Source organism: Rhinolophus ferrumequinum, chromosome 4 (assembly GCF_004115265.2).
Source record: "Rhinolophus ferrumequinum isolate MPI-CBG mRhiFer1 chromosome 4, mRhiFer1_v1.p, whole genome shotgun sequence".
Taxonomy (NCBI): domain Eukaryota; kingdom Metazoa; phylum Chordata; class Mammalia; order Chiroptera; family Rhinolophidae; genus Rhinolophus; species Rhinolophus ferrumequinum.
Genome location: NC_046287.1, coordinates 6,345,802 through 6,368,737, shown reverse-complemented (window position 1 = coordinate 6,368,737; position 22,936 = coordinate 6,345,802). Strand labels below are relative to the sequence as shown.

The following is a 22,936-nucleotide window of genomic DNA, read 5'->3' as shown; positions in this document are numbered from 1 at the left end:
GCTTGTCTTTTGGGGACACCCCACCCCGGCCGCCGCCTTCTGTCTAGCCCTCAGCCAGAGGGCAGAGGTGCAGGGGTACTCGCGCGACTTGGGCTGAAGTGGGGCTGCCCCAATCCGTTCCCCAGGCCTTGATGGTTCCCTGGCCAAGAAACCCAAGCGCCGCTGAGCCCCCATCCCCTGTGCGTGCACAAAGCCGCAGCCGCAGGAGCCCTTGGCCCCGCCGCGTCGGGCTGTGGGACCCCGACACTGCAGAGCCCCGGGTCAGGGCAGCTCCGCGCTGCGCTCCGGCCGCCGGGTGCGGGGAGCACGCGCGGCAGCGCTGCCTCGGGGCCGCGCTGGTTAGGTAGTTGGGAGGACCGGAAGGATGGCGAGGAAGTAGGAGAGGGTTTCCTGAGATGAAAGATTACTTCCGTCCGGGCTCCGGGCTCTGGCCTCTCTCTGGAGCCGGCTCGGTGGGGGTTGGGGAGCGGGGTGCGCCAGGCTCCGGGGCCGCGCCTTGCCACCTGCAGCGCCCGGGGCGGCCGGGACGCGCTCGGCCCTGCCTGGGGCTCCCGCGGGGAATCCTTGCAGGTGGAAGTGAAGAGCACTTCCAAGAGCCCAAGCCATGGTGGCCAAACAGCGAATCCGGATGGCTAACGAGAAGCACAGCAAAAACATCACCCAGAGAGGGAACGTAGCCAAAACCCTGGTAAGGCAGAGGCGGCGCCGAGCGGGCCGAGCCGGCAGGGCCGGGGCGGGGCGGGGCGGGGCGGGCGGGCGGGCGGGCGGGCGGGCTCGGGGCCCGGCCTCCCGTCTCCTCCGCGCTCGGCCCGCCCCTCCTGCGGGGGCCCGCAGAGTGGACTCCAAGAGCTGGGCTCCCGGCGGCGCGGGCTCCTCGGTGCTCTCGACGGCAGAGAGGGCCCTGGTTGGTCGTGACCCCCGTGGGAGTGGCTGCTTGGGACTACCACGGAGGGGAGGAAGAGCCTCCCCAGGAAAGAATTGGGCTTTTGTCTCTGGGAAAGACGGAAACAGTTAAGGCACCTGCTTGACACGGCCCAGACCCTAGTAACGTTTGTTTAATAAGTGATGAATGAGTGAATGAATGAATGAATGAATGAATGAAAGCCATTTATCATCTCCCCTTCCCAGGCTTCACCCCTGCCCTCCATCTCCAAGGGACACACACTGTGATAAGGTTTTCTTTCCAGCCCCTCTGTAGTGGTCTGCCTGTATAAGTTGGAAGAGTGGAATGAGATTCAGACCCATATTTCCCTCCATCCTCCTATTTTGTCTCTTCTCCAGTGAGGCATCTCACCACTGAGCTAAAGTTTAAATGCAACTTTCCTCTTGTTCTCCCAGTGAATTCAGGCTCAAATCTGATGGGATGACCCAGAACTGTAGAGACTAGTTTATTGCCAGGCATTCTGTGCCCCCAAAACTGTAGATTAAAGCTTTATGACGACTTGTAAGTAAAATCTGTGCCTTATGCACAGGGGTTTCTTTTAGCAGTGCAAATAACCTTCGACAGAAAAGGCCACGCCTATGATTTTGGACGTTGAAATGTATGCCTCCGCTGAGTGGTTGGGCAGTGTGAGTCTCCAAGTCTATGAGCAAAGGCGCCTGGAATCTATTATCCCAGGCACAAGTGGAAGTCAACTGAAGCTTGGGGTTTGGCTGGAGAAGTTTGCAGACTTGATGAGGCAATTCCTTTTAGCCAAAGAAATGATGCTGGTTTGATAAACTGAGCAAAAAAGCAGGATCTACAATCATTACACCACAATTCTTGCAAAACCAAACAGTACTATGGCAGAGAAACCTTCGGACCAATTTCAGCTCTACTCAGGGCTCTAAGTATACCTCAGGTTTACGTCATGCTTGAAATTCTCTCACTTGGGAGTTAGATCATTTAGTTATGATTGGCCAGCAAAATGCCAATGTGCCATTGGATTGGAACCATTTTTCACATAGATCTATGTTTGCCCTATTTATTTTACTCAGGAAAAAAACAAAAACAAAACTTGCTTTCCAAATTGATGTTGACAATTTCAATTGATGTTTGAGCATTCAGGGTTTTATACCCGTAGGAGATCAATTCTTTTGAGGATATGCAGAGTAGCTGATGTCCTGAATATCTGTAGTTATGCAGTTCTTCTTAATGAACTAAGGAACCAGAGTTCAGTTTTTAAATGAACTCAGTTGACAGCTTACCTGACTGTAAAAGTAACAACAAAACAGGAACTAATTTGCAGAGTTGTTTTATCTATTAGGCTTGGTAAACTCGGTGTCTGCCACCTGTAGCTTTTCAAGACCACTAGAAAATGTTTGGAACCTGAAACAAAAATTAATGGCTCCAAAATAAGAAAAGAGAATGGAAAAATTAGAGAAAAAGCTGTTTAAATATCTGGAAAATGTAGTTACCTGCAGTTCAACTCAACTTTCAGAGCTGCATTCAAATTAAGTTTAATGTATGGTGTGACTGCATTTTAATAAGTTCTGATATACCACGGAGTGGGTCCTTCAATAGTGCCTGGTTAAATGGCCCTACTAAATTCGTAAATAAAGGGTTTATTTTTATTGACGAGAAGGGCTTTTTGGTTAACTTTATTATAAATAGATCAGCATCCAAAAAGAAAAATGAAATTTTCTTTCAAGAAGAAATGATTTAATCCTAAATTTCATTTTCCTAATTACAGGCTAAACATGATTCTACTTTGAAAATATTGACTTGTAAAGGATAACTTATTCAGATGAAATTCAATAAATGGGGACAGATGAACAGATTCTAACTGAAAATTCAGACTAATCGTTGCGAAATAAAAGTCCTTTAATTGTATGCAAATGCTGTGGTATATTATTATTAGCTAATAGCTATGGAGTCAATCAATATTATTCTCCCAGATAGTAGATAGAGCCAAGAAACAGAAAAGGAATAATCATTTCATGATTATACAGTAGTAACTCTTCCAGAATGAAGAGGGAATTTAAATTTCAGAGTTCTGAGTTACCCTGCCATTATCTTATCACAGGGAAAGCCATCCCCTGACATTTGGGAGCCTCAGGAAGTGGCAAACTCCTTTTTGGAATGAATTCATTTGCAGGAGTCTCCTGCTTTTGTTGCCTTTCCCAGCTATAGGTTCACGTGGAGGTGGATTGTCTCAATGGGATTGTGCTGGGCACCACTTCCAACAAAAGGAACTTGAAGCTCTCAGAAAAGGATGTACTGGTATTATGATCATCCAGGTGTTCTTGAGTCTGAAAGTCCCCAAATAATATCGATTCACTAGGAAATGTCATCAAAAACGTTTTTGCTCCAAGCCCTGCATGATGAATTTTTCTGCAATGGAAAAATAAAGGACTTCTGGTATCTGACTAGACAAATAATTCATTTACAGGCTTCTGCATTCACTTGTTGGCTTTGCTGGAGATAGAGCAAAATGAATGTCTTATATAGCATCCGTAGGATGGCAGCAACAGAACTGACTTCTGGTCAACTACAACAAATTGTTTAGGAAGTTGGTGCAACAGGGTGGGGCAGGATAAATGTCACACTCTGTCCAGGTAACTTTACTTAATATCTCTGGTACTATGTACTTGATCTGACCTTGACCTGGTCTTAAAAGCCAAAGAATGACACAATAAGAATGCTGGTTAAAGTTACCTTCTGTAATTATTTAAGACTGATTTTGACCTTGTCTAGTCAAGAGCAAGCACCTCTTCCCTTGCAGTGTGATTTGCCCTCACACAAGAGTGGTGGTATATACAAGCTTGTCAAGGGCACGGAGGTGAATGGTTTCAATCCTTAGTCAGAGTCTAGCCATCACTGACACTTAATCCACACTTTTCTAGTAAGAGAAATGCAGGGATAAACCTATCGCCAATTAGGAAGTATGATAAAAAAAAAAAAAAAAGACAATATCCTTCCTAGACCTTGTCTTTACCTGGCATGAGAAATCATGTTTAATGAAGCTTGTATGCTTCTTCATTCTTCAGTGAACATTGATTGAACACAGTGAACATTGATTGAACATCTACTGTTTAAGTTCTGTGCCCGGCTTTGCTATACATTGATGCTTGAAAGAGAAACTGCCTGCTCTTGTGGGGCCTGCAGCCGAGTGGAGAGACAGGCATTCAACACATTATCACAGGACTAAACAGAGAGATACAAACTGTGATAAATAGCAAGAAAAAGGACATGGCAATACAAGTGACAAGTGAACCCAACTGAGGTAGAAGAGAGAGGGCTCTCTAAGAATGTACCAGGTAAGCTAAGAACCAAAGAATTGTGGTCTTATCTATAGTAAACTGAGTTATTTAACTTATATGGGCTATAGCCTATTTTTGGCTCATGTTAACGCACAAATATTTAGTGACTACTTTTTTTTCTCTACCTTCTCCCTTTCTGAGAATTTCACTACTTTTTCAGATGCCACTCGGAAAATAACTGTTTTTCCATCAATTGATTTGATTTTAGGGACCAAGCCCTACCTGCAAATAGACCTGGAGGGATTGCAGAGGGATGTTGTTATAGCTGTTCTTTTAGTTTGAGAAGAGCAGGCGGTCTGCAGGACTAGGCTGGTGTGGGGACAACAGTCCCTGTCTGCCTCCGGGAAATGCAGACATTTGTCCGAAGTGGCAGCTTCACTGACGCTTAGGAATTTGATTACAAAATGCTGCTTCCCTCACATCCAGTCACAATTGCTTCTGTGTTCCTAAGGATGTCCATTGCACTGCCTTCCCAAAGTTTTTGGCACATAGGTGGTTTTGAGAGCATGGCTCCATGTACTCCATGACCCTACTTGGAATTCACAGATGCGGGAATTAAAGACGAATCTGTGGGTGAAAACACCCAGGTCTGTAATGAGGCAGACCTAACTAACTTTGAATCCCAGCTCTCGCTGAAGTGAACAAATGTGAGCCTCAGTTCTCAGCTACAGAATGGAGTTGTGTGGAGTTGTGAGCACAGGAAATAGTCCATGTAGACTGCCGCGTGTGGTATCCGGCACAGAGTGTGCTTTCTACAAATGGAAGCGGTTGTTAGCAATAGCATTTCCGGCTCCCGGTCCCTGTACTGATTTTATGTATTTACATCCTGTCCCCAGAATGCCTAAGACCACCAAGTTCATTGAGTTACAGGTGTAAAGAAGGTTATGGATGAATGTTTCCAGTTCTAGCTTGATCCTTTACAGCTGACTTTATGTGTCTCTCCCTGCGTGCTGGGCATTGAGACAGAGCCTGTCTTGCTCCCAGTGGTAGCCCCGGCCCCTCCCACAGTGACTGGTGTACTCAACAAGTGTTTCCTGAATTCGTGAACCTAACCTTCCTTTCCCCCACTCTCTTTTAGAGGCCGCAGGAAGAGAAATACCCTGTGGGACCCTGGCTGTTGGCACTGTTTGTTTTCGTTGTCTGTGGCTCAGGTATGGGTTTTTCACTGGCCTTATGCCCTAGGTTCTCCTCTGTCCTTGAAAGAAAACATGTGTTATGTTTTATTTACAAGGCAAATAGACAAAAATTACATTAGTCTGAGATTCAAGTTAATCACTGCCCAAAGCCTTCATCTTAATGGGTTTTGATTGAGTTTCTATTCTAGCAGACCAAATATGGATAGAGACAGAACTGATACGCTATCACACTGTAATCATAAAATAATTGCGTGGAGCAATTAAACTGGCTGTGTACACTGTACAGTTCAGTAAACCTTTATGTGAAGACACAGGCTAAAATGGGCACTTAGAACAGAAAGTAGAGCACCTGTCTGACAGAGATCAATCCACATTCCAGAGAGACTGTGAGGCCTTATGCCTTATAAGGGAAGCTCCACGGTGCTTCTAAAGAGAACTGAGCCTTTGACCTGAGCCTCAAGGTCACCTGATACTGGAAGGTGACAAGTTCAGAGAGCTTTACTTACACTGACATGCAAACACACACGTAGAAAGAGGAGACTTGAGCAAAAGGATCCTGCCGTCGTTTCTAGTTGAATTCTGTCATTAGGAATCTTGACATAATTCCTGGTCCCCATGGGTTGCGTCTCTGAAATACTGGTGAGTAGAGGTTGCTTCTAACAACAAGGTAAGGCTTCACAGGGTCCCATCTCCATCACCTCACTGTTCCTCAGGGCACGGAAGGCCAGGAGTCCACAGCTTCCTGCAACACCTAGGCCTCCCATGAAGATGTCACTCTGCCCCAATGGCAAGAGACACCCATGACTAAACTTAGATCAGTGCCTCTGACCTTCAAGAGACCACTCTTCCAAGGAAACAAAAGCTCTTAGAGGAAGGAGGGACCTAAAGGACTTGGCATGACTGTTGCTTGAGGCTCAAACATTTTAAAGATGATTTGGCATTCTAGGATGAGAATGTCTTCCTCTCAAACAAAACTGTATCCATTCCCAAAGCTGTGTCCTTGAAGGGAATCTTTTGTCCCATGTGGGGATCCCTCATCTTTAACAGAGTTTACCCATCCTCTGCTGGAATACTCCTGAGGGCAGAGTGCTCACTTCTTCAGAAAGCCTGCCCCATTTCTATATAGGTCTAATTCTGTTAGAAACGTCTCCTGTCTTCTGAACTACATTGTGTTGTCTTCTCAATAATTCAGGTGGGGACTCCTGCAGTCACACAGCATGGACTCATTCTCTTCTGAACATCTTGAATCTTTGGATATTTTAAAGATGACTGCCTAGTGGTTCCTTCTGCAAACTAAACTTCCCTAGTCTTTCAACATGGCCTCTCATAAGATGTGGTTTCTAGACACCTCTTCTGGATACACTCCATGACCCTCTTAAAGAACAGCATTTGTAACTGCAGAAGTTGGTCTGCAAGTGGTGTGAATGTTACAGAGGCAGCAGGATTGTCACTGTCCTTGATCTCAGCACTCTGCTTCTATTAATATGACCCGGCTTGCAGTTTATTTTGAACAGCCACAGCACGTCCTAGACTCACATCAAGCTAATGGCCAGCCGGGCGCCACCAAGCTCTTTATTTTAATCATGGCTGTCATCAGCATTTGAAATGATGTCGTTTGCTTACTTATTATCCATTTCCATCTACTAGGAGAGAAGCTCAGGGAAGGCAGTGTTTACTTTCCACTAAATTTTTAGATCCCAGTACAGAATTTAGCACAGAGTGAATGCTCGGGAGGGAGGGAGGGAGGGATGGATGGATGGATGGATGGATGGATGGATGGATGGATGGATAAAAACAGATATTCCCCATACTGTAGAAATCCAATTCACTTTTTTGAGACTTAATATAAAGCTTCATAAATATTTTTATTAAAATTTTATTGTTGGTTGTCAGTTGTCTTTCTACAGAGAAGCTATAAAGTTTGGCAACATGGAAGAACATACATAATAAATGGCTTACCCTTATTACTTTATAATGTACACTATGGTCAATGACATTACATGATAATAGTCAATGTATTGTCCCTCATTAGCAATGCGTACTTCAGAGCACGGTACAAAATTGCAGTGACTTTGGTACAGTAATGCAGCATTTCCATCCGTGCCTGCATATTCAGCTGCGATGCTTTACCTCAGATGAGCTGTCTCTAGTTTTCACCACCCCTACCCCCCCCAAAAAAAAAAAAAAAAACTTGTGCTTTAGCATGCCACAGAAAAATCAAAAATTAATCTATATAAAAAAGTTATCTATGTTTTCAGGTTTTATGGCCAGCCCACAGATTGTTAGATCTTGAACCTTGAGCCTTTTATCTAATTCTCTTTCTTTCCCAGCTTTATAGTCTCTGAAAGTACATCATTTCCCAAGTCACTGATAAAAGTCTAGACCTGGAGAAGCCTGAGGGACACAATTAGAGACACTCCCTTCAGGCTGACTTTGAACCTCTCCACAGAACACCTGCAGGCAATCATCGAGTGTCAGTGTCCCCTGTGTGCCTGGCTCTGTGCTGGGCTTTGGAGTCACAACCCCCATCAGGCCCTGTGGGCACTGGGGGAGGCAGATAAGGAAGCTGTCAGTCATAACCGGAAAAGGGCACTGTGCAAGCAGAGTGCCCGGAGTGCTTGGTGAGCATGGATAAGGAGCTGTCTTAGTCCATTCAGGCTGCTGTAACAAAACACCACAGCCCGGGTGGCTTAGAAAGAGCAGAAGTGTATCGCTGACAGTTCTGAAGACTGGCAGTCAGATTGGGGTGGCAGCATGGCTGGGTAGGGCCCTCTTTCTGGTCACAGATTTCTCCTTGTATCTTCACATGGCATGCTTATGTGGCAGATGGCGCTGGGAAGCCCCGTGGGGTCTCTTGTTTAAAAGCACTAACCCCACCCATGAGGCCTCTACCCTCATGACCTAATCACCTCCCCAAGGCCTCACATTCTACCACCTTCGCATTGGGGGTGCCAACGTGTGAATTTGGAAGAACACAATCAGACTATCGCGGGGACTTGTAAATCATACTGGGAAGAAGAGGACGCTTCCTGGAGGAGGAGCAGTTTGGGCTGAGTTTTGAAGGACAAACAGCCAGACAAAGGGACGGTTATTCCCCATGAAGAAACACTAGATGACAAGAGGCTTGAGGTAGGCACCTGCTCAAAAGTGGCCAAGGTCCAACCACGGGATCTGTGAGCCCGGTCATCATACTGCCCATGTGGTCAGATGAAACAGTTCCACAGCCGGTGTTTATTTCTTCAAGACACATGGTAACAGGGATCCTACCCAGTCTCCACCCTTAGGTAGCAAAAGGTGGGGGTGTAGCCAATACAGTTGTTTGGTCTGGCTTGTTTTTCTCAACCCGGTGCTAGTTCTCAATGACCATCCTTTTCAAAGGGCTTACAAACCTTCCCTAAATTACATTTGTATTAAAATTTTGCTGGCTGGATTAGTCCATATAGTAGGAACTGTATCTTTCTCCCTTGGGCACATTAGGACATAGGCTGATGACAATCTTATGGAACTCTTCCCCGTCTCCAGTGGTTTTTTCAGAGTTCAGAGCTCTGGTAGGATAGTCCAGGGCCCTAGGATGGGGACTGCAGGGGCTGGAGACTTGAACTTGAGGTGGCTAAGAGGCCAACCCACTTAGTGTCCCATGGGATGTCCCATCCCCTGCCTTCGTGTCTGGGGCTCCTTTAATAATGCTGCTTTATGTCTTCCCAGTTAAGGCCATTTTGCTTTTATGGAAAGGCTAGATATAAAATGGGAGTCGCGGTGTCTCACCATCTCTGTCTTCTGTAACATGTTCTCATGATCCCTAAGTAATTGGTCTCATCTTTTTTTAAATCATAACCAAGAATCATCCACTACCACCACCCTTTTTTGTTTTTCGGTGGGTTTTTTTTGCCAGCTTTAGCTTTTTTTTTTTCTCTTTCTTTTTTTTTTTTGCATCCTCAGCTCAAGTTGGGCACTGTTCTTACAGAAATGTGTCAGTCTTCTCAATTTGTCCTTGGTACTGTTCCCTTCCTTCTATCTTTGTACATGTCCTTTTCTAAACCAAACATGCCATGAAAAGTGCAATAGCTCCTTTGGATGTGTCCCCACGGCCACCTCTCTGGGATTAGTCACAATTCAGTTCATTTTGCTGAACCCACCGTCCCTCTTGAGTTTCTCCCTGTTAATGTCACACGCCATAGGCTCCCACCGATCTTTTCTCTGCGTTTAAAAGAATGTGATTTCCTCAGGCCTAGCCATTCCGCTTACCAGTTCCTCTGCTTTATGCAATAAGCCTTCTTGGGGCTCGGCTGATGGAAGCCCCCTGTTCGTGCTCTCGCTCAGCTCTGTCCCAGCTCTCTAATCCATAGGAGGAGAGATCCCCCACCACGGCCCCAGTCCGACCAACGACCTGTGCTGTGCACACCCTCACGCCTACTCCTCCCTGTTTCACTCACACAAAATGCACTGGGGTTCCTGGTAGGATTTGCACACGTCTACACACACACACACACACACACACACACACTGCCTGTCTTTCTATTAGGGCTCTTTCCTTTGAACAAGACATGCCTGTATCCCAGGCTAAAGTTCCATGTCACCAAGTCCCAGTGGTACCTACAAGGTCACTTGTCCTCTCTGAGTTCATGTCGCTGGTTGTTCCTATTTTGTATATTTTTAAACAGACAGAAAACATATGAAATCTTCTAATATTAATGAAGATGTTGGTCATTGATCTGAGTCTCTTGAAAGACTCACTTGCTTTTATGACCTTACGCTATTACCCCACTTTTCTGATTGATGATTGGGTGGGCAAAGAGCTCTTTTCAGACGTAGGGTAAATAAATATTTGGGGCAGGCAAGGAAGAAGGGATGTACATCTTCTCTGTTTCCATACCGGCATTCTGGGAAAGAATTCAGGCTGGTAAAATGTCGGCATTTAAGTACATGCTCACTTATTGGTCACCCTTACTCCATTGGATGTGGAAAAAAACAAGTTAACAAACCTCCAGGAGGTTACAGGACCCCTTTATTATGGGGAGTGACGTGTCACAGCAAACCTTGACCCCTTGCTTCTCAGTCTCTTTCGTCCTCATTCTCTGCATGTGACTTTCGTGCCTACGGTGCTAAAAAGAGCAAGATAATGGAAGGGAAGGAAGAGGAACCAAAACCAGGAGAGCAGTGAGGGTACAGGAGGAAGGCACCCAGAGACCCTGGGCCCAAATACGCACCTAGGGAACAGCCAACCCCTCACCAGGAAATCAGAGAAAAGCACTGGGGCTGCCCAGAGACCCCCAGAATCTGAGGCCAGCCCAGGGACATGGCAGTAGCCTCTAATACATTATCCTGGTAAGAGGCAGTTGGAGGAGGTTTATCTAAATACACCCCTCTTCAGAGTAAGTAAATTTCCACATTCCATGATTGCAAAAGTTCTCTTAGGCAAGATACTTCTTTGAAACCTGACCAACTGGCAGTAACAGGACAAGAGGCCTCAGAGTGGAGGTTCATTTTGGAATCTTCCAGATGTGGGTTCAAAGCCTAGAATTGCTATTTATCTGCTGAATAACCTTGGACAAGTTGTTTACTCTATTGATTTCCTTATCAATCAATTGATTGATTTCCTTATCTCTATTGATTTCTCTATTGATTTCCTTATCAATCAAATAGGGATAATAGGAGCCCCTCAAAGTTGGTCCTGGCATTGAATGGTTCCAGGGAGGTATGAGCTGGCCCACAGCGAGCTTGAAACCTGCAGCTTCGGTCACCACCTCTGTCCCTGTCGCCCTCATGGAAAATTGTGCCACCATGGATGGGACTGGTGGCCATGGGGTGCTTAGGCTTCCGTTCACCTTTCATCCTTCCAGGCTGTGCCTTTTTTGGCAGGCTCAGCCGTCACGTTTTTCTGGATCTTTCAGAAGACACTAGGCCCAAGGATGAGTGTGAGCGGTTTCAGTGGTAACACTCTGGGTGCATGAGATTGTTTTCCTATGAGAAAGCATCAAAATCTTTCAGACTTCCCCATGCAAGAAAAAGGAAGCACCCGCATGCCGACTATAATCAGTGAATAGGGGTTTGTACTTTAAGTCGAATGTCAGAAGTGAAATGAAAGTTTCATTTTGTTAACACAACCCGAATACACCACTGTTTTGCTATAAAAGTTTGCTCCGTGATAGAAAAGCTTTGGGAACTGTACGTTCTTTTGAGACACAGTATTATCCAGATGGGCCATCTCAGGGCCAACTCAGGCTGTGTTTTGTTTAAGTTGGTAACCAGCTTTATTGTTATTTATATTATGTATATCCTGTCAGAAATCTACAACCTGCTTCTCAGTCAAATACCTGTTATGGGTCCCCGCTGGTGGGGGGCCAGAAATAGGCCAGAAACTTTCCTTGTTCAAGTCTTAACCTGGGCCTTTATGTTGCTGGAGCCTTTTTAACTGGTTGCATTTATCTTTACTTGGTCTCCTAGGACCCCAGATCCACACTGAAGCCCAAAGGATTTAAACACCCCCCTTTTATAAAAACATTATCTTCCGTTTTTGCAGCAGTGGGGCCTCTCCAGATAAGCAGTTCATCCTGCTTCTCTCAGTCCCCGCCTTCAAAACCTGCCTCTTTGAAGAACTGTTTGATAGCTTCTGAAAAGTGCTTATTTTTATCTTGAGACTCAGAGACAAGGGTGACCCGGAATGTCTGTCAGCAAAGATGCTGCCACACAGACCTGCCAGCTGTTATCTGCACAAGACAGTCGCAGTCTTGATGCGCTTCCTGAGACCATTAAAGCAGCTAGTCACCACTTTGTGCTCAGAGCCCTCGCCCCTGGGTTTTTCTCCCCGTTGGTCCTGGGCTCTTTGAAAAGCTTTATTGAGAAGGATTCTGAGGCCACACCACAGCTCTGTAGGAAAGTGTGCTGCAAGCGATTAGTAATGTCTGTCATGAGCGTGGTCATAACAGCAGAGTCCTATGCTCAGCTTTCCTGTCCCTGGCCTAACCTTTTTATAATGGAAGTACCCCAGTGTTCACGGGACAACCGTCTTCAGAATGTCCACCTTTCCTCTTTGACTAGAATGCCTCCTGGACTCAATGAAACTTTAGGGCTTTTCCTTCGCTTGTTAGTTGTTCAGACGGTTTGGTCATTTAGCCAGCATACACGTGTTTCTTGTGGTCCTATCGTACTGTTTACCTTTTCTGAGCTCTGGTGTTACGTTCTGCAGTGACATGAAGTGGCAGTCTGAGACAGCATCCTGAGCACCATGGTTAGATCCTTCTCTGGCCTTACCCCTCATGGAGGTTTCAACTGGGATTAATGGAGTCACCATTTAACTCCCATCAGCCTTTGATTCTCAGACGGGAACTCTTCCGTACCAGCCTGGCCCCAGGTCCCGCCCTCAGACTACTTCTCCCTATGTATTCTGATTTCAATTGTATTTCTCTATCTATCTATCTATCTATCTATCTATCTATCCAAGCCTGTTATTCTTTCCTAGTTATGGATGATGAGAATTTCAGTTGTTATGGAAGCCCGGCTGTTCTTGAATCTCAGGAGCTTATCCTCTCATCAGAGGGAAACCTGTAGGGTAAGAAGAGTAACTCGTGACTATTATTTTCTTCATCTTTTTCTATAGTTTCCAATTTTGTCAATGAGCATATATTACTTTTATATTCAGAAAAAAATTAAGTGCCTTTTAAGAACAAACCATCTAGACTAGTGGTTTTTAGTCTTTTTTTTTTTCCTCTCTTTTTTTTAAGCATCAGAGCTCTGTTCAAATCTTAGAGGGAAACAAAACAGGAGCTGTTCTGGTTGAAGTAGTGTGTGTGTGTGTGTGTGTGTGTGTGTGTGTGTGTGTAGGGGGTACCTCCTGTGTGGCTGGATATTCTGATTTTTTTCATCCCCAGAAGCGAATACACAGCCGGACCATCAAATAGGAAATGGTGTCCGGCCCAGAGCTCCCCTCTGCTCCACCAGAGTTCATCCTTTCAGCAGGAAGCCTGCTGGTTTGTGTGGCACTATCCACTGTGAGTAGCTGTACTGTTTCAGGGCAGGGACATCCCTTTTGTCTGTCTGTCACAGACTGTACTCTTCACCTGAATCCTCCAGGGACTGTGCCTGCAGGGCAGGGAGGGGGACAGAGATAACAGGTCACAGACAGGTCCGTTTCTCAGGACAACCCATTCAGAAGAGATACGAAGAAGTGATTCCCTGAGCTGTTCTTGCCTGGGCCTGAACTCCCCCCCACTCTCCCAGCCTGTGTTTAAGGTCGTCCACTGTGCCTGCTAGAGGACTGTCCATTTCTGGAGGAGCCAGCGCCCCTACCCTTCTGAAGACTGGCCATTTTTGTTAAGGATGGTATGGAAGAGGCAAAGAACTAAATCAGTGTGTGCCAGCTCCGGGGCCAGCAGCCTCCCTGGGTCTGAAACTGGCTTGCCACCTACTAGCTGTATGGCCTTCCCCAAATTATTCGTGCCCACTCTAAGCCTCAGCTCTCTGATTCCTAAAAGGCTTGGTACTGGTCCCTGACTCCGAGCAGCCTCATGAAAACGAATCCTGAGGGTTGATGCATGTCAGATGTTTCGTGAAGTCACGGTGATGGTTTTATAAATGTTTGCTCTTATTGTCATTATGCTGTGGTACCTAGTTGCACTGTTTCCCCAGCTCTTGACCTCTTTGGCAAGGTTCTGACCAAGATTCTAAATGCTTACCAGGAAAGAAAGACACTATTTTGACCTTTCTGGTGACATGGCTTTGCGGTGGTGAAAACACCTGCAGTGGAGTTGCTGAGGAAGCTGCATGAGCCCCAGCTCCCACCTGGACAGGTAGAGGGCAGGGTTTGTCAGCCAGAGGTCAGCGGTGTCACTTCTGCAGGGCCAGCTGGAGCCTCTTCTCTATTTCTAGAAAGAATTCTCTATAAACTAGTCCAGTAAGGTGAGCAGGGTCTGTTCACACAACAATTTTGGCTCCCATTTATCCAGTACTTATAATGCCAGGTCTACACTTAGATTTTTCTCTTCTAGTCCCATAATCCCTACAATGACACTGTGGTACTCATTTTTGCAGATCACAAAACTGAGGCTCACAGAAGAAATTAGCCAGCATCCCACAGCTAAAAAGTGAAACAACTAGTACCCAAACTCCAAACCCATCTGTTTTGTATTACCCTGCATTCCTTCTCTCTTACCACTTCCCCAAAAGTACTGTGGAACGGTAGGCCATTAGCTCATGACTGGTATTGAATAGAACGCCTGGTAGAATATCTCCTACTTTCCTTTTCAGAAAAGGTACATTATCCAGAGGTACCAGAGGTGCAGCCATCCTGGGTCTGCTCCCAGATGGATAAAGCCTTGACCCAGCCATGGCTGCTTGTTGACTGGGCCACTTGGCAACCCATCACCTTACTCTATTCTGGACACTTGCTGCAGGACACATTTGAATTCACCATGTTTGCAGGTTGACCACGTAAACACTGGCCTTTCCTGGAGACCACCAGAACCTTCTTGAAATTGTGACACCCACAGGGGAGTCACTCCCCCTGAGACTGCAATGGGATGTTTGAAGAATAGAACACCCCTGAAGAAGCCCTTCTGTTTCACTACAGAGGAAAGACGGAGGACATGCGTCGGCTCCAGAACTCCTGCCGTAAGATCTGAGATGGACAACCTGGAAAAGATATCTCATCAGCCATTGGCTCCCTCAAGGTGACTCGTGGCCTCCCTTGTCATGTGCCACCCTCTGCCCTGTGCCCATTTGAGTCTGTGCATGGTCTCTTTCTAAGAGTGGTTGGGCTGTCTGCCATTTCAATGTGGAGAGAGGGCCTCACACTCTTTGCTACTGACATCCTTCTTTTATCAGTGCCTTCCTGCCCTCCCCTGTCCCTGGCTCCTCTCTCTTTTTCCTCGTCTCCATCTCTGGAGGAGCCACCAAAAAATGGTATCTTGCCTTTGACTTTCTTTATGCCGATTCTTTTAGAGAGCTTAATGACCTAACTTTCAATGCCTTGTCTCCTAATATTTCTACTTGTCTCTCACAGGGTTCATACTTCTCTTACCAGCTCTTTCATGCTTTTTTTCATTTTCTAAATGAAAAATAATCAAGTTTTATGATTTCTAGAGTTGTCTTATCCTCCTGAAGGATATTCCTCGGGCCTGTCTTAATCTTTCTTCTCAGCAACTTTCTTGAGCTCTCTTATCACCAACTATTTCTTTTCAATAAAAGTGGCTTTCTAAAGTCTTCTATTGTCTGACAGGACAGCTTTCTGGCAGCCTTTTGTCACCAGCTTTCTGACTGTCTCTTCAAGATCTATTTCTGTCACCCCTATGTCCTTCTGGCAGTCCCAATTAGCTGGTGTAGGTCAGTCCCCAAGGTAAGAGTGGGTTGGCACGACAGTCCCAGGCCTCAAGGAATGAGAGGTCTGTCATGACTTTGCTTCCCCTCCAAGGACATTTGAATCTAAAGGTGTCCATTGGATGCTGACTCTTGGTTTGCTAAGTAACCATGTGAGGTTTTTAAAATGTATTTTGTAGTTATTCACCTTGGATTCCTTCAATAAATATTTACTGAGGACCTACTATATGCCCGGTGCTGATAGGCCCAGGGTAGAGTCACGAGCCAAATCATCCAGGGTCCCTGCTGTCCTGAAGCTTATAGTCTGGTGGGGAAGCAAGATGAGTTAATCAAGTAATCAGGCTAAAACACGTAAAATTTCAGCCATGAAAGTGGGAGAAGGAGAAGCATGTAGGGCTAGGAAAGCACGTGGTACACGGCTGGGATTCTCTGGGGAAGTGGTTCTCAAAGTGTGGCCCCCGGACCAGCAGCTTCAGGAGTACCTGGGAACAAGTTAGAAATACACATTCTCCTTTCCCACCGCAGACCCTTTGGATTAGAAACTCTGGGGGTGCGGTCCAGCAACTGTGTCTCCATATGTCCTCAGGCGATTGAGATACACACTCAGGTCTGAAAACTTTTGCTCAAGATGGTCAAAGAAGGCTTCTCTGAAGACATCACTTTAGAATTATGAAGGAAAAGTGGGCTGTAGGGTTGGGTGGGGAAAGTATTTCAGACAGAAAGAATGACATGTGTAAGAGCCCTATAGTGAATGCAGAGAACTCTTGAAAACATGAGTAATTGCCCAACAGAGGAGAAGAGTGACATAAGATGAGTCTGGACAGGTTGATGGGGCCAGGATGTGCAGGTCATGGAGGCCTCATCAAGGATTGAGCAACAGGAAGCTTTTGATGTGCTTTACACACAGGGCTGATGTAATCTTATTTGTTTTTATTTAAAGAATAAATCCATCTATAGAATGAAGAGAGGATTGAAGAGTTGCAAGAGTAGACCGGTTTTGGAGGTCATCACAGGCTCCCGGAGAAAGATGATAGTCCCTTGGACTAGGGTGGTGAAGTCCACAGGTCTTAGTTATCAGTTGAAGGCATGAAGAATGACTCTGGCGTTTTGGCTGACATGCAAGATGGAGGTTAATAATGCCAAGCTTGGCAGTGGGAAGCGATCGTGAAAAGGTCCTGTTGAGTTTGACATGCCTTTAAGCCATATACGTGTAGACATCAATTAGATGGAAAAAGGTGTGGGTCTAGAGCTCAGAGCAGACATGGGGTGGCAATACATGTGGGTGAGTCATCAAAAGTTAAGTGGCAACCGAAATTGAAGGCCAGGATGAGATAGCTCATGGAAAGGGAGTATAATGAAGAGAAGAAAGCCCGAATGCTCACTGAGGAATGTCACCATTCTTGTTTACTGGTCTGGTGGAATTAGGATGACCCCCACAAAACACATTTAGTGTATAGAGCTGAAAAGAAGGAGGAAATTCTGAATTAGGAGAAGACAGTGTCACAGAGGCCAAAGAAAGATAGAACTTCGAGGAGGGAGTGCTTGGTGATAGTGACCAGGGAAGTAAAGTTAGAGGTGGCTGAAGAATGCCTGTTGGATTAAGTGACATGGAAAATCACCTGTGACTTTAGCAAGAGCTATTTCAATGGAGTGAAGAGAGCAGAAGCTAACATGAAGCAGATTGATGCGGAAATGGAGGAAGTGAGTATAGACAGCGTTTTGGAAATGGTTGTAAAGAGGAAGAGAAGACAGCTGTTGATGAGAAATGTGGAGTGAGCAGCATTGTTATGGTTTGTTTGATTTTTGAGTGTCAGTGGTTCTTGCATGCCAACGCCTCAGGATTTCATGGAACGAGGTTGGTGGAAGATAAGAAAGATGTGACCATGCCAGGTTACCGAGGACCAGGATCCTCAATGCAGGTGGGAGGGTGCAGAGTCTCTGGATTCTGGACATTCTGCTCTGGCCTGGATCTCTCGGAACCTCTGTGACCTGCCCTGGCCAGACCCCCCTTTCTTGGCATTTCTCCTCCCTGCTGTCTTGCCTGCCCACAGCCCCCTTCCTGCCCCCCACTCAGCTGTTTTCTCAGCTTTGTTCACCCCCCTGTTAAGTTATTAACTTGTCAGGGTCTAGACGCCCCATTTCCTTTCCCACTTTGAACACAGCGTTGGCTCCCTTCCTGTTCCGCGCCTCAGAACGTCAGCGTTGGGAAGGCTGGGGTTACTGTGCGGACACGCAGAATTGCAATTAAAAGCATTGCTACGGGAGGTTGAAGGCTTCTTAACCACATTGACACAACTGGAAAAGGAATAATAAACACGACCATCTCTCCATTATCTTAGATGTCGGCGCAAATGGTGAACTTAAAATAGACTATTCAAAGTAGTTTCCCCAAGGGGGTTCAATGGTAAAGGGTCACCTATAAACATGTTAGGACTGTGAGATGTTTACACGTCAATTCATGGACTCAATTAGGGTTAGAAATGATCTTTAGTTTTTAAAGCAGACTCAGAAATAGGTAGGTTGTTTTACTATGTGTTTCTACTCTAAGACAAGCAAATTTTGTCTAAGATCCTTTAGAGAAATTTGCAGTAGTTCCTTAAAAGGAATTGTGTGGCTTTTTCAGAACCTAGCACTTACGAAGTCATGAATTAACCTAATGGGGGATGATGGACCAAGGCACAGACTCTTTCCTATTCATTGACCTACATCCTGCTGACAATGATTTTTTTGTCTAGAGATAAAATTAAGGGGGAAATAACATTTTTGAGCATCTATTATGGGCAGATCTTTTACTTATGTCTTTATATTTATTCCTTGCAATCCTCTAAGGTACCTACTATCTATAGTCTTACAAATAGAAAAATCAGGGCTCAGAACTGTTTAGGCACCTCCCAAAGTTCACCCCTCTGGAGGGTGGCAGGTAGGACGGGGGTCCGGTGAACGCACTCCAACATGGAGAAGCCGCAGTGATCGTAACAGCAGGAATAATATAACAGCAACAGCTCCCACGCATCCAATCCTGGATGTGGGAGGAGACTTCAGATACGTCGTATTGTCGAATCCTAACACAACCCTGCAAGTACCATGGGCCTCACTTTACAGAAGAGGAAACAGACTTGAAGAGGTTAACTTATCTGTGCAGTCACACACACTGTCCAGTAAGAACTGGAATTCAAACCCGGTTCCACCTGGCACTGACATTCCACTCTACAGTAACCTTGTTTATCAAGATGAGGGATGTTTCCCTGATCCCAAAGCCTGAGGCACCGTAGATGTAAATATTGTTTTCCTAACGATGTTGACTCTACAGCTACCTCCCCGCATTCCTCTTGAGCCAGAATACTGAATGTTTATTTAGTTTTTATTCCTCGTGGACCCTGAGAAGGGGAGGGCAGAAATATCAGCTATTTCTACGAGCTTAGACATTTTGGTAAGGTGCTTTCTCATGCACCTAGCAACTTCTGTCAAGACGCACCCCCAAACCCAGAAGAGGCCAAGCTAACCCCCAGTGTGACCAGAATTAAATATCACAAGTTGGTGAATTCACTCCCATGGTCATACAGAACTGGCTTGCTCGAGTTTACATGTAATTCTAACAGACTTTGTTTGCAGCTTAGTCCACAGCAATGTGATAATAGACAGGGGCCCTGCGGAGTAGTGTAGTACCACTGGAGATGTGAATAATTGAGACAAAAACCAGTAAGAAGCAGAAGCGAGAACCAGAAGTACGGCCGACCAGAGCGATCTGTGCACCCTCCAGAACAATGTTACAGCAGTCTGATCCATTTTACACTATGATCACACTGGACACTCATGGAAAGTTCGCATGACCTCGTGTTTCACGTATATCCATCCAGTTGAGGAAAGTAGAGATGATGTGTGCGAGTTTTGTTTTTTTTCTTTAGGAAAAAACACATTAGTGCTTTATCTACTCTTCAAATCTAGCTGTCCAACAGAGATTCCCCAGGGTGCTCTGCGATATTTACCTGTGTGTCCCGAATCAATGCCTGGCACACAGCGTGTACTCACTAACGTTAGATGATGAAATGCCAAACGCCGGGTTTTTTCCTGAGGGTTCTGGATAGCCTGTTTCACTCCAGTCACGTAGGACGCTGCATTCCTGGGTGTACTCCAGGATGATTTGGTGGAGGAGATACAGGGACAAGACCGCTGAGAGCTCAGTGTTTATTTTGCTGCCACACGTGATTAAATGAGATGATACACAGCCTCCTCTCAAAAAAAAAGTCACTCTGTGGGAGTTGCTATTATCATCATTATTGTGTTCATCAAAACTGACTAATGTTGCCCACTGGGGAGGGTGTAAAACAGAAGCTGGGGTCCTCTTTTCCTGGGACACATTTAAACCCAATAGCTAGAACCAGGTTGGGAGCTATGTAAGCAGTTCTTACCAGAATAAGTGCAGGTCCCAGGAATTCCCTGTGGGGCTTACAGGCTACCCACACCCTCGCCATCGCGGGGAGGGGGTCCCTTTCCTGAAGATTGAGCCCTGAATAAATCAGCGTTGCTGTCAAGGAGAGACGGCCACATTTCAGAAAGTTACAGGCAACCAGAGGATTCGCTTGCATCACAGTGAGGGTTCAGCTGCAGGCCAGTCTGCTCCAAGCACCTGCCTTTCTGCCCAGCCCAGGGGCTTCTTGTTTTCCAGGTCACAGCCATTTTGAAAATGCGGCCTCACTGACCTGTTAAATCAGTACTGGGCCTGGCACAAAAGCCCTGTACCCCTGCCCCCAGCAGTTAGCAGAACGGTTCTGGAGAAGGAGGCCAAATCTCTCCGCTCCTGGGGCCTTTCTGGCCTTGACTCTTGGTGGAATTTGCAGGAGTTATCTATAAATCCCTGAGGCATCCATCAGCGGACACGGCAAGGCTGCCTTTTTCAAGAAGTTCACTGACCTCTTGTTAACTTAACTCCTTGTTAGGAAATATCTAATCAGCTGTGCGCTAACTGTGTCAAGGGTCCAAGGTCAGCAGCAGCAGGGCGGGCTGTGGGTTTGGGTTTCCAGCTGTGTGCTGTCTGGTATCTGAGCTGCTCTGGTTTCTTCTTTCAGCCATCTTTCAGATCATTCAGAGCATAAGGATGGGCATGTGACAAGGCCCGGGATTTGACACGGCCCCTCCCGGCGCAGGGTCGAGGACCACTTCAGCTCTTAGCGGGATATCTGTGGGAAGCAACCAAGCCACAGAATAGGAAAAAAAAAAAAAAAGCCTCCCGCAACTGTTCCCTGATCCCTTCATCGTGGATGTCGGACCAAATTGCCTCTCACAGGACATCTTGGTACATCCGCGTTCTGGAGCGGAAAAAAAACCTTTTGCTTTTCTGTTGGCAGATTGGTAGCTTCAGGCATCTTCAGCTGCGCTGTTTGGTTTTTCCCTTGGTTTCACGAATGTACGCATGTGGCCCTCTGAATGCTCACTGGTTTACTTTCTGTGGATAAAATCTCTCTTCCATTGGGAATTGGTTTTACAAATAAATGTTATTGTTCAACCTTATGCTATGTGTGAGTTACAGTAAGAAAACCGAAGTGAAGACAATGTCAGAATAGCTCCAGAGGGCTGGGACAGGAGGTGGGGACATGGGTGCCCCATCTGGGGAAGGGTCCCAGAGCTGGGGAAGCAGAGCTGGATTTACCCAGCAGGGTGCTGGGTGACCCTCAGGGCCTTGCTGGACAGGAATCCCTGGGCAGCTCTAATGACCTTGCGTTTTTCCACACATTTGACAATTCCCTCTCTTCTTGTTTTTGGGTTTTTTTTAGGAGAGTGGGGGGCAGGCCTTTGTGTTGCTTTGTTGTTGTTGTCGTTCTTTTTCTTTTCCATCCAGAAAAGGCACCTACAATGTGTGTTAAAGTCCCATGAACCTCTATCTCCTCTGTTGTCTGCCGCAGGGCGTAGCGAGAAGCAGATGCCTGAGGCCTCTTGGTGAAAACCCTCCGACCTCAGCCTAGCCCTGCTGTGATACAGAGCATGGGGCAGGCAGGCAGGAGTCGTGCACTCTGGATGGTCAGCTGGGAGGGTGGGTGGGTGAGGCCCAGGTCTGGCAGGTGAGGACCCCCTCTCCCTGGCCAACCTTCCCCACAGCGTCTCCAAGTGTGATCGGTTTGCCTGCATGGGTATGTGGGGAGTGGGGAAGATGCACCTCAAAATGCAGACTTTTGGGTTCCACCTCCAACCTGATAAATCCAAATCGTTACAGGTGGGGCTAAGAAGAAATGTTTGGTACCAGCCTGGGTGAGGCTTACGTACTCCAAATTTTGAGAACTACAATCCTGAGAAAGCCCAGCTAAAGAGGGAATGAGGTTTTGTCCCATTCTCAAGCAGTGAAGGCGGGCAAAACTTGCTCTTACGAAATGTCTATCCTGGCATTGAACGGGGGCAGGATTTGGCCTGCTGTTTCCATGAGACTTCTAATGTCACCTAAGGAGGTCAGGGACAGCTGCTGACATCGCTGACAGGATTAAAGATGTTCACCGTGCAACTTTAAACAGACATTTGTTGTTGTTTTTTAAATTCCATCTTTGTGGGCCGGCCCGGTGGCTCAGGCGGTTAGAGCGCCAAAGGCTGCCAGTTTAATTTCTACATGGGCCAGTGCCAGATGGCTCAGTTGGTTGGAGAGTGGGCTCTCAACCACAGGGTTGCTGGTTCAACTCCCACAAGGGATGGTGGGCTGCGCCCCCTGCAACTAGTAACGGCAACTGGACCTAGAGCTGAGCTGCGCCCTCCACAATTAAGATTGAAAGCACAACTTGATTTGGAAAAAGTTCTGGAAGTACACACTGTTCCCCAATAAAGTCCTGTTCACCTTTTAAAAAAAAAAAAGTTAAAAAAAATTCCATCTTTGCACTCTTGGCCATTTTTTTCATTCCTTAATATTGTAAGAGCTTTAAAAGTGGAAGTGGCCGAAGTGGCCAGGACCTCTCTCGATCACATAAGGGACATTGTTATAAGGGGCTGTGGGGACAGAGTCCCAGAGAGCAGTTTCCAGGCTCTCGGCCTCACATGGAAAGGTGCTGGCTCGGGTAGTAGGTGGTCATCAGCTGTGACTCGTTGGCCGTCAGCTGTAACCAGTTAGCCATTGGCCCCTGATGTAACTGCCGTGGCTGAGCTAGCAAGTGTGGATTGCGGATTGCAGAGAGCGGATTGCAGTTAGGGGTGAGGTTGTTTGGCAGAGAAGCAGACGGCAGGTTGCAGATCGTGTGGCTCCTGCTTCCTGTGTCTCCAACCCAGCCGCCAGC

General features: G+C 46.4%; 1 protein-coding gene across 2 annotated transcripts; it reads left to right on the top strand.

The window, feature by feature from the left end:
* Positions 1–339: 339 nt before the first annotated feature.
* Positions 340–22,223, top strand: SERP2 (stress associated endoplasmic reticulum protein family member 2). Of its 2 annotated transcripts, XM_033103828.1 has the most exons (4): positions 340–688; positions 5,321–5,393; positions 14,944–15,043; positions 20,756–22,223. In XM_033103828.1, the coding sequence occupies exons 1-4, from the start codon at positions 605–607 to the stop codon at positions 20,811–20,813; spliced, it is 315 nt and encodes a 104-aa protein (XP_032959719.1). In that variant the 5' UTR covers positions 340–604; the 3' UTR covers positions 20,814–22,223. The 2 variants fall into 2 exon arrangements, with proteins under 2 accessions (XP_032959719.1, XP_032959721.1); XM_033103830.1 differs by lacking the exon at positions 14,944–15,043.
* Positions 22,224–22,936: the final 713 nt, after the last annotated feature.

Excerpts from the sequence above, each read along its gene's own strand:
- SERP2 (XM_033103828.1), top strand. The coding sequence starts at position 605 with ATGGTGGCCAAACAGCGAATCCGGATGGCTAACGAGAAGCACAGCAAA. Across the intron at positions 689-5,320 it reads GGAACGTAGCCAAAACCCTG|AGGCCGCAGGAAGAGAAATA; the intron begins GTAAGGCAGAGG and ends ACTCTCTTTTAG. Across the intron at positions 5,394-14,943 it reads TTTCGTTGTCTGTGGCTCAG|AGGAAAGACGGAGGACATGC; the intron begins GTATGGGTTTTT and ends GTTTCACTACAG.